General features: G+C 48.3%; 1 protein-coding gene across 5 annotated transcripts in view; it reads right to left on the minus strand.

Annotated features, from left to right (window-relative positions):
• Window positions 1-6,948, minus strand: part of LOC104330612 (zinc finger MYM-type protein 4) — a 45,815-nt gene extending 38,867 nt beyond the window's left edge. For 2 of the 5 annotated variants that reach the window (XM_075438156.1, XM_075438153.1), the window contains exon 1: window positions 6,696-6,942. In XM_075438156.1, the coding sequence (XP_075294271.1) occupies window positions 6,696-6,737 (42 nt within the window). In that variant the 5' untranslated portion in view covers window positions 6,738-6,942. Of the gene's footprint in view, window positions 1-6,695 lie in introns of all 5 variants that reach the window. The other 3 variants (XM_075438152.1, XM_075438154.1, XM_075438157.1) reach the window with 3 other exon arrangements.
• Window positions 6,949-11,691: the final 4,743 nt, after the last annotated feature.

The following is an 11,691-nucleotide window of genomic DNA, read 5'->3' on the forward strand; positions in this document are numbered from 1 at the left end:
AATCTCCTTTTCCCTACACACCCAGCACAACCCCCCGCTTCAGAATTCATTAAACTGGCAAGGAAGACACCATTTAAAAAAAAAAAAAAAAAAAAAAACAAAAACCCACCAAGTAATTTAAATTGTAATCGCTATTCTTGAACCCGGTGCGGTGAGCTGAGGAAGCATCCCCTGACCTTTTACACACGACATCCCCGGCAGGGATGCCGGGCGGGCAGCCAGCCGCGCTGCGACCCCGCCACGGGAAAACTCCGCCGCGCGAGCAGGGTGAAGCGGGGGGTCTCTGCCGGAGACCGCAGCACGGACCGACCTACCGCCTCGTCCCTTCGGAGCCGCGCGGGAGGCACAGCAGGGGCTAACAAAGGGCCGGCCGCCGCAGATACCTGCTACAGGAAAAGACCGGCTGCGGCAGGAAGAGAACCCGGCGGGGTCAGGCGAGCCATAGAGCTGGGCGGCGGGGCCGGGCCTGCAGAGCCCCCTAGCCGAGCCGCGCCAGGCCCCGCAACGGACGGCCACCGCGCCCGGCCCGGCTCCGGCCACCGCGCCCGGCCCGGCTCCGGCCACCGCGCCCGGCCCGGCTCCGGCCACCGCGCCCGGCAGCCGGGCAGGCCTGCGCGGTGCCGGCTCCTCACGGGGAGAGCGGGCCGAGGGCCGCGCGAGGGGCAGCGAGGTGTGTCCTGGAGGCCTCCCCGGGCAGCTGAGCCGTGCCCGCCACTTCCAGCGATCATTTCTGATCTAGTCTCAGGGTAATTAAATGGATACTATGATGGGTATTGTTAAAGGCAAGCCCCAGATAATCGTCCATACACGTAAAAAGACAAAGGCAGGCATTTTTCAGTTTCTTCTGGCTCCCTCTCTCTCTGTTCAGGAAACACAGTTTTACTTTGCATCTCACTTACGCATCTTCAATTTTTAAGTTTCAGGAAAGACTTCGGCACGTGCTGCTGCCATTTCATTTGTGCATTTTTAGAATTCTGAATGACTCACCAGAAATCACCGGGAGCAGTTCAGCACAGCAGTGTCTCACCCCTTTCCATCCCCAGGTCCTTCCGACATTCCTGAGTTTTCCGATTATTCCACAGGCCGAATCCAAACACAGCCCCTGTCGACCTTGTGGCTTCCATATCCACCAAACACGCACACACAAGCTCCGCACCATTACCAGCCTGCGCGGGGCCAAGCAGATGAGTCTCCCAACACAGAAAGTTACAGCATCCCGTACTTTTTCTGAATGATTGGTGGCTTTAATCCACACCTACAAAACTCAGAGGAGGATCCGAGCCCTTCTCCCACCCGCCCACAAAAGCACGGATTTGAGAAGGAAGCAGCTCCACACAAGAAGGCTTCACCTTGCCATGGTTTTTGCAGAGACACCAGAGTTTGATGAGCTGATCTGACGCCCGCTACACGTGTGGGCTTTGCAAATTAAGAAACACACACAGACACAAACTGCACATCAAGCAAACAAACCGAGACATCCACAACAAACACTTTCTTTTAAAAACAACCAACTTCTCCCCTCAAAACCTCAGCCCTGGCTATGCACTGAACTTCCCTGCTGCTGGTTAAGATGCTCTACAAACAACCATTGACACTGGGATTTTGGTCACACTAAATCTATAAGTGAGCTAAAATAAAGATCACTCCTATTTCTCACAGCGTGTGTCAGAAAAACTAAACTGAAGTCACACGGATGCAAAAATCACCAAAATCAGAGCAGGGTCCATACCATAACAACGTATGCTTCTGCTGTGACACTCAGCAAGTAATGACTCCAAATCCAGTATTTCAGTTCAGTTACGTATTTTAGCATCCCACAAGAAAGACAGCATTTCCCAGATTACAAACGCACACTTTTGGCCAAAGCTTTCAGAAGTACAGCTATTGAGCAGATTACGATCTGCAAAGCATGCAATCCCCTTACTTCCATTTAACTCAGAAGCTGAGCAGGCCGTTAAGAGAGAGCCATCACCATGTTTCTGAGGGAAAGCCAGTCCACGTAACACCCTAAGAAGCAATGAGGGTAACAATCTGGGGTGGAGGACCAGTACTACAACCTTGGAAAGACTCCTGTACTCCATGTCTCCCCCAAGAGGATACTTAACCATGTTACTAATTGCTTGCTACTATTTATGTTACTAATATATAAAAAAACCCAAAACCTCTGGAAATTGATCTTTAAAGGAAGTGAAACATATATAAAACCTAAGTCATCTGCTTTTCATTATAATTTGTCCTCAAATAAGAAGCCTACAAGACGGCTTTGCATGCAAATCAGGAAAATTTACAAATGTAGCACCTTCTGCTTGTTGATAAACACAGCGGGGACTATCAGCCCTCCTTCACAGACTGGTTTTTACGTTAATAGGCCCACACTGGTGAATCATCTCATCCACCATTACGTACTGCAAGTCTTTTCCCTTCTCCTAAGAGTTTGGTGCCAACAACAACAATTGGTGGTGAAAACCGGAGAGCCTGCATGTATATTCAGTTCTCTCTACTTCAGTATTTCTGCCCTTAAAGAGCGAAAAGCAATCACGCGATCTACTTTACTCTTCAAAGCACCTTCCTAACTCCGGCTTCCTTTTGCCTGTTCCACTTCTCTTCCACATTCCAGCGCAGTTCTAAGATTTTCTCCTCTCCTGTTCTTATAAAAACTGGTGTTTCTCTCTTTCAAGTGGCTACGATTCCAGTCCAATTTGTAGTTGTTGCCCTGGCTGGCTTCTACTTTTTCTTTTCCTATGAAGAAGGGGATCTTACAATAGGCAGCTTAGTTGGATGTTCCACCTCCTTTGCAGATACTATTACAAGTATCCAAGGCTCTTGAGAATCAAAAGCCTGAACACCTGTAAAAACAGGCAGAAAACCCACGAGTACTGCGTGATCAGAGCTCTCAGCCAAGCTCCTGCGATTGCTTCGAGAGCTGCTGCCACACGAACAAACAGGACCGTCTGCACCAAACGCCTTCCAAGGACATGAACTATCACCGCGAGACAGTAAAAAACACCGACCCATCTCTGCTTGACTTCTGCCTGCAAGCAAGTGATGGAGGTAAAGCTGGCCTTCTACAGGCACCCTCTCCCAAGGAAACTTTCTGAAAACATACTTAATCAAGCAATTTAGTAAGTTTTGAGATAGCAGAAATTTTGGCAAAACCCACAAAAAAGTGTCATTTTTTCAAAGAGCACTACAACAACTCCTACCAGGCAATAATAAACATAAAAAGACCTGTTAATAGTCTGCATTAACTAAACTGTATTTCCTTAAAACTTTGTTGAGCAAATAGCACCATTTAATAAAGAACTTAAGGTAGAACAGAGGCTAAGATGACAGACACTGAGAGTCCACACAATTCTGCTAGCATGTCCTTGACGAAGTCTCCTCTGCTGGAGAAGCCTTGTTTTGAAGAGTTTAGATGATCGCAGAGAATCAGTGTTACGAGCAAAAGCAGGAGTGAGGTACAGGAGCACTGCTTTTATGCCGTTACAACACATAAAACAGATGATGGAAATCATCTGAACAGAGTCAGTCATTGACAGCAAACCTTGAAGAAAAATCTCTCGATAAAACTTGCTACAAGACTTGTTTTGGGAAAGGCCAGCATGAATTGGAATGTCTGGAAGGAATGACAGGATCCAACAACCACTAAATGAGAGAAAAGTTGAGAAAACCTCTTCAAGAACACTGGGAGTGATTTCAGAATTAATTGCCACTATTCTAATCATGCAACGGGCCTTGAAGTGGGCATGAAGAGCTCACTTAACTTTTCCGTATTTCATAAAATACGAAAAGTCCTAATGTGAAAGACGGAGATCCATTATGCTTATTTTTTGCAGGTGAATTCAAAGATCATGACAACAAAGCGTCCTTCGAGAGATGCACAAGCCTTTGCAGAGAAATGTTTTCAGCATCTTCGAACCAGTCAAGAGTAGTTCAGTAAAAAAACTTTCTAAATGAGATTATCTCCTTTAATTTTTAATTGCAGCCATGCAAAATTTAAAATCTTTTGTGGACAGCTGTTTTGTTGACGTAGACACCCACTGTTCACCTATTCACTTCAAACCAAATTCCAAGAACCCAAGCGTCAAATGTCAGTAGTTTGCACTGTAGACCCCCAATTGTCCTGTCTAGGTCAATGGGCTGACAGAGTATTGTCGTAAATCAATTACCATTCTATTTGAAACATAAACTGTTCAAGACAGTGATATCACATACAAATTAAAGTTGAAGTGCCATAAATATTTTCATAAACTAAACAGAAAACTATACAAGCAGACACCTTTTAAGTTCATCTGGATATAATGTAGTAAGTATGGAAAGTTAAATATGTTGATATATTTTCCTTAGAAAACACAAGTTTTTATTTTGGGCAGAAATTAACCTTCTCCAAAAGAAATCGTTAAATTATTCTTTAGTTCTTCCATACGAAGAAAAACAATTTTTTTTACACGAAATGCTCATTATTCCTTAGGCACAGGATTTGGAAGAGTCCATCACCTTAACCTCCTGTAGAATGGGAACTGGACCACTATGGGGAAGAGAAACAGGATCTGCAGGTCTCCCAAGACCGCGTTAATCGTGGCTTTAATGGAAGATTCAGAAGTGCGCCGTATTTACAGTATGCTAATCTCCTTCTTCTCAGGTTCCATCAGCCATTCGCACAGCCAAGAAGGATTCACTTCTCCCAACGTTCCGCAAGAACATTTGGATGCATAAACTGGTTTTGTGATGGGGAGGGGAGATGAGGAACTTCACCTCGCAGACTCTGAAGATTACAGACTGACACGATGCAGCACACTGGTGTACTTCTTCTTATAGAATCTCACAGAAGCCTTTCTGGCACAGTTAGGATTAACCTTGCTGTTAGACTTGGGACCAGGAAGGTGTTTTCCTTCAAGCTAGATTGGCAAGTTGTGTCTCCTCTTTCCTTACTTACTTGCCTGGGGCAAGTGCCAATTTCCTGGATCATCCCCAAATTTTACCAAACAAGTTCTCTGCTTCTGCAGGAAGGGAGAATGTTGTCAATATCAACAACACGGGAGGCTTTCCATAATGTACAGGGACATGTGGAGCAATAAGTGATGGAGACTTCTTGACTCGATGCCAGTTGACTAGCCAACTGATAAAGAAATGATTTTTCTGGAGACCAATGAAGATGATACTAACTTGATGATACTTTTTTGTTATTCCATAGCAGATAACTGCCAGCTTAAGAAGAAAAAAGGCAATCACCTTTATTTTGTTGGTAATACCAGATAACTTGACAGATAAATTGAGCATATGAAGGCAAAGAGCATGAAGAGACCACCAGACAGTAGGATAGAGACTGCACAACCTCTCTGAGCAACCTGTTCCAACGCTTGACTGTCCCCATGGTGTGAAAGTATTTCCTTACGTCCAGTAACATTTCAACTACTGGGAATGAAGTTTAATTTAAGATTTCTTATGTTATTGTCTTACAAGCCGTCACTTCCCTTTAAGCTTCTTGCAGATAGCCAAAATCCTGATCACCGAGACTTACACATTTTTGTAATATATGTGAGAAATTCTGCAAAATTCTTTGAGTTTGCCAGTGAGTAAGTGCAAGTGTCTGAAAGACATGGGTCTGAGACAATTCCGTGATGATGTTCATCTCCACAGCCGCAGAGCAGCCAAACAACATCTGCGCAACACCTCCAATCAGACCCTGGAAGGTCAACCGTTCTGTTTAGCAACAAACAGCTTCACCACAATCACAAGTTTCATGTTCCCTGCAATAAATTCAGCAAATTAAACCTCTCTCACATACACGAATGCAAAACTTGAGCTACTGTTCTTGTCTTTCTTAAGGCTGTAGAATGGGAAAACTTTTTAATCTTTGGGAAAAGGGAACTGGACAGCTCATGGTCCTGTAGTGGACCATGGACTCTTCCACCCAACTTCTAACGTGACCTAACCTCACCCCTGCCGGAAAGCTTTCAATCAAAAAATACACGCATGCAGGGAAGAGGACACAACTCATTGCAAGACTATTTTGAGCACTGCTTAAAAAGTTATTCTCCCTCGGTCACTTGGCAGGCTACAAGGCGTGGGCCACCAAGAACCTTCCATTTGTTCAGAAGATGAAGCATTTCTTCAGGTAGATGAGTATGCCCAGTGTACTTACAGACCAGTCCGTGACAGCGCAGGGCCAGGTCTCAGCATTAGCTCGGCTGATGGCACCCACACCACGGCTGCGGCCCAGGTACCTAAGAACTGGACGAAACTGCCATCTTGACAACTCGCTACGGTTTGACATGGACAACTGAAACAAATGTAGAACGAGCAGCAAGAACGCCGTGCTTTACGCAAGGAGGCAGACAGCAGTGATGGATCCCAGTTAGCGGCAAGCTCATCATTTGAGTGGTGCCAAGGGGCTCATGAAAATGACGCCCAGACGCTCTCCCTGAGAAGGGCTAAGAGAGACCTGAGGAAGCCCGGAGAGGCAGCGTGGCTCGAAGGCTGGCGGGGACAGCGCTGCTCGCTGCCCCGCACCGGCCCGGGCCCCGCACGCCGGGTCGGGCCGCGGGGCGCCTGGGGGGCTGCGGGCCCTGGGCCCGGGCCCTGGACAGCGGCGGCAGCCGCGGCGCCTCGCAGCTGCATCCCGCGGCCCCCTCCCGCCCTGACCCCGCCCCCTGACCCCTCCCCTTTGACCTCCCCTCGCGCCCCCCACTCACCCTGGCGCGGGGGCCGGGCCCCTCCTCCTTGGCCTCCGCCATGTTGCGTCCCCCCCCCTCAGCTGTCCCAGCCCGGGGCAAGCTCCCTCTCAGCCTTCCCCCCCCCTACTTCGGGGGGCGCCGGGGAGAGGGTCTGCGGGGCGCCGGGCCGGCCCCGCGCCGTGCTGCGGCAGGAGGGGGCTGGCGCGGGGGCCCGGCGGCTCCCTCAGGGCGGAGGGGCGGGGGGTCGGACCCGCCAGGCCGCGAGCCCTCTTAAAGCTGCAACGACAAGCCCAGCGCGGGGGCTCAGCGCGCATGCGCCGCGCGCCTGCGCACGGCCGCGCGTCCCCGCCTCCCGCCCCCCCACGGCGCAGGCGCACTGCGGCCTCGCCGGGGCCGGGCCGGGTGGCTCCCCCGGGGCCGGGGGGCCGGGCCGGGGGTCGGCCCAGCGCGGGCACCGTGGGCGGGCTGCGGGCGGGAGCCGCCAGGCTCCTCCCGGGGCGTGCCAGGCCTTGGCGGGCGTCGACTGGGCCCATGGTGGCCACAGGGCCCGTCGCCTCGTGGCATGGCCGCCAGGGTTGGTGCGTGGTGGCGGCGGGCGATGGTGACGCGCTGCGGCCCCGTGGGCAGGCCGCACCACGCCCCGCGCTCCGCCAGGCCGAGGGCTGGGCTGGCTGGAGCCCACATGGCGCTCCCGCCTGGCAGCATGACGCCTCCATGGCGCCATGCTCGGCCCCGGCACCGGCGGTGGGGCTGCCCGGGGGTGACTCCGGGGCACGGGGCAGACCAGCATGGTCGCGGTTTCCCTTCGGGAATGCTCCAGGAGTTACCACGTTGGACTCGCGGCCTTCCTGTTGGAGAGGGTATGTATTTGTTTATTCGACAGGGTGCTTAGCACAGTCCAAACCATAATTTAACCAAGTAATTGTGTTCCAAGCCCGAAACGAGGAGAGGCTGTAATGCACCTTTCAGCCCAAGTCTGTTCCCTTTTAAATTCGTGCTGCCATGGAGTCCAGAAGCGCTTCCTTCCTGTGCTGAATCTACTGCACAGTGGTTTTGAAGATGGCGCGGAGCATCTGGGGACATTCGGTTTGTTCCCTTTATTGGAGTCAGCCCGAGAATACAGACCGATCTGGTTATTGTTTGTTGTGCCTCTGCTGTATCACTCATGAATGAACCATCATGTAATGTTTTAGTTAATTTATGTTTGTTGGTAGGACTCTAAAACAGCCATGTTTTTCATGTTGGAATGGATGGTTTATGTTTGACCACAGTTTTCCTCATCTGGTGTTGATCAGAAGTTCGTTGTTTCTACAGACTCCGAGGACTTAATCCCATGAAGATTTGCATATCTGTGTAACCTGAAATACCTGAGAGGTCACATTTCGTATGCGAAAATCAGTGTAACCTTTCAAGGTTAAAACCTAAATATTTAAAGCTTTGTGATGTTGCCTGTCATTTTCATGCTTTCCAATAATTAAGACATTCAAAACATCAGCAAGACATAGGCCAATTAAGAAAAAATTTGAAACTGTGCGTAGGATACAGATTGTTGCCTTTTTTATTGTGAACAATGTCAAACATTACCAGCACCCACAAGCAGCTGATAAGAACAATGTGTTCCCTTCTCCTTACTACTTAAATAATCTAACTGCTAATTCAAACTTTGTCTTAAAGAGAAATCTCCGCTTCCTAGCTTTATCTGATTTGCACAGTGAAAGGGTGGTGTGAAGCAGCAGCTGCGTTGCAGTGGTGAATGAAGTGATCCTTGTATAAACACTGTCCTTCGTCTGGCCCGAAATGCTAGCTGCAGGATACTGGGATTCATTTCGGAAATCCTGCCAAGTCTCTCTTTAGAAGTGACTGCATTCCAATGACAGTGAAATAATTAATGTAATAATTTAATAAGTTATGAATAATGCTTTTCAGTTATACATTAATCCTCATCCTCCAGTAGAAAATAATTCCATTTGATGAATTATTTTATGAAATTTCTTCAAGAATTTGGGATTATTTTATGACAAAAGATGCTATATGTAAACTGTGAGCTTAATGTGAAAGTTAATAATTATTCAAAAAGTACTTTTATCCTTAGATAGCCACAGATGAAAAGAATGAATATTTTAATCTTTTTGATGGGCACAAAGCATAGTAACAATAAAATATTTTAATATTATTTCATATTTATATTAATATTAAATGTTGAATAGCTAGGAATTCTAGTATAGTCTAAATATAGGGCTGCCACATGTCAGGGTTCCCTCGGACACGACCACTAGTGCCCTGAGCGGACGGCAGAGCGTGTGGATGTTGTACACAAAAGGCCGCTGTGCGCGCACAGATTGCCCCGGAGCACGTGTGCAACAGCACAGATGTGCTGTACGTGTGCGGATCATCGGAACACTGAAAATGCACCTATTTCTGAACGGGATTTTCTAGGAAGGCAGCAAATACAGAGAGAGAAACAAAGAGGCAATAGCTCTCTTAGAATATAGGTATTTATAGATTACCTAGACAAGTCGTAACAATGTTGAGAAATCCAAGTATTCAGAAGTCAGGAGGAGGACCTTAAAAGATGAAGCTGGTTTATGAATTGAGATCTTAAGGGTAACAAAGTTGCTTTTTCTCTTTGACCTCTGGTTTCTGAGGCATTATAGTGCACTGCCTTCACATTTTTAGGCTTAAGTTAGAAAGTGTACGTGTGTGGGGAGTTGTTTGTTTGCTTGTTTTAAACCTTTATTTTCATGTAATCACAATGCCAATTGCCCAGGCATTCAGAATAACCACAAGTAACGCGAGAACTCCGGTAACGTCACAAGACTTGACAGACTATTGTAACTTCTTGGGGCTACATTGTAAATTTCCATAGTATTTTATAAAATTAAAATTTTATCTGATTTGTTCAAGTGTTCTAACGGGAACAAACATCTTTATTTCATTGCATGGTTCTCATAAGTAAATTAGGGAGTTGGTGGAAATATTTGAACGTTCAACATGCAACTGAAAATGCTTTCAGACCACTAAACAAAATATTTTGTTAGAAATAGATCCTGTCATTAAAATAGATCATAATACAACCATGTGCTGTTGAAATCTATTCCTTAAGCTGGTGCTGTGGACAGATGAGAGGGTGCACAGCAAGCGTGGGCCGTGTAAGATTAGATCTCCCCTGGTGTGTTCTGTAGACGCCTCGCAGCCCGTTCTCTGAAAAGGGCATTGGAACCAGAGCAGGGTGTTTTCCAGCTTGCTCAGACCTGCCTGACTTTTGACTCTAAATGAACTGTATGTGTGCTGATGTGGCTAAAAATGACACTGTATAATATGTAGGCAGTGTGGTGATGGCTGGTGCAGGACAGGCCTAGATAAATGCCTGGATAAGGCAGGGAAAGTATAAGATTGTTCCACAGTATTGTTTTTGAATTGCTTTTTAATTTACCCCTGGAGTGCCCATGTTGTAATCTGCTGCACAATTCTGCGTGAGACTATTCGTCTTTAAAACAGTGACATTTAGAAAAGGAACGATGAAACTCCTTTCACATGCAGGCTGCAGTTCAGTGAACTGGATGAGTGACCCTTCCACATACCCACGGGCATGCACAGCTGAATATAGATCACCCAGAAAACCTGCCAGCCATGCCTGCTGAGATCTAGGCACTCCTTCCTCTGCTCCAGCACGGGTTCTCTTCGGAGAATTGCAGTTGTGGGTGCTTACAGCGCTGCTATGTGTTTCAGGCCGAACACCAATTAGTAACAATGCAGACTCTCCTTTCCAGTGAGCTCAGTGAGCATCCACACAGGACAGCCTTTGTGAGGGGGGCTGAGAAACGTGGCTGCTGCGTACGTCGTACCCGCATCTGCGGCCCAAGGAGAGACTCGGAGGAACAATGTGGGATGTGATGTAAAAGTATGGACTTTGGAGTTAGCAAAGCATTATCTCTCCTGGCTTCCAAGATACTGCATTAGGAAAGGCTGAACACCGTAGATGAGACCAGTGTAGCTACACTGGCAAGTCCCTGCTGTACAGACATGCTTCGTGCTAATCACAGAATCACAGAATAGTAGGGGTTGGAAGGGACCTCTGTGGGTCACCCAGCCCAACCCCCTGCCCAAGCAGGGTCACCCAGAGCAGGCTGCACAGGATCTTGTCCAGGCGGGTCTTGAATATCTCCAGAGAAGGAGACTCCACAGCCTCCCTGGGCAGCCTGGGCCAGTGCTCCGTCACCCTCAGAGGGAAGAAGTTCCTCCTCATGTTCAGACGGAACTTCCTGTGCCTCAGTTTGTGCCCATTGCCCCTTGTCCTGTCACTGGGCACCACTGAAAAGAGCTTGGCCCCATCCTCCTGACACCCACCCTTCAGATATTTGTAGGCATTTATAGGGTCCCCTCGCAGCCTTCTCTTCTTCAGGCTGAACAAGCCCAGTTCCCTCAACCTCTCCTCGTAGTGGAGATGATTGTGTGCTGTTACCAGTGGAGTTTCCTGAGCAAAATCCAGAGGTTCTTTCAGGCTGTCCTCAGTCCCTCTGCAAATTCCACCTGTTACCAGGACGGCGTGTGGCCTCCGGTGGACACCATCACGCAAGGACAAGCATCTAGTCCAGACAACAGGCACAAGCCTTGTAAAGAGTAGCGTGCCCGTTGCTTGGCACGTGACGCCAAGGATGGAACCAGCACAGCGCCGTGTGGTTGTGGGATAAGATGGCCTGAGAGCAGGGACAGAGTGCTGCAAAAACTGAGGAAACAGAGCTGAGGGCACGTGAGAGATGAAGGAAAAGACTGCTTGGAGTTGAAATGTGGTGCTTTGTACACTTCTTTGTCCCCATGATGAAGGGGGACTGAGACTGGATGTGGCGAGAGGCCAGTTCTACATCAGGTGTGAGGAGCTGCACTAGGCAGTGCTAGTGGGAGCAGGAGCTACCGCCCCGCTGAATCCCAGTTCCCAGCACATCTGGCCTGGGCGCACAGAGGAGACCGTGTGGAAAGCTCAGAGGAGGCTCTCAGGGAACGAGGTTGAGCCTGG

Source organism: Opisthocomus hoazin, chromosome 17 (assembly GCF_030867145.1).
Source record: "Opisthocomus hoazin isolate bOpiHoa1 chromosome 17, bOpiHoa1.hap1, whole genome shotgun sequence".
NCBI classification, from domain to species: domain Eukaryota; kingdom Metazoa; phylum Chordata; class Aves; order Opisthocomiformes; family Opisthocomidae; genus Opisthocomus; species Opisthocomus hoazin.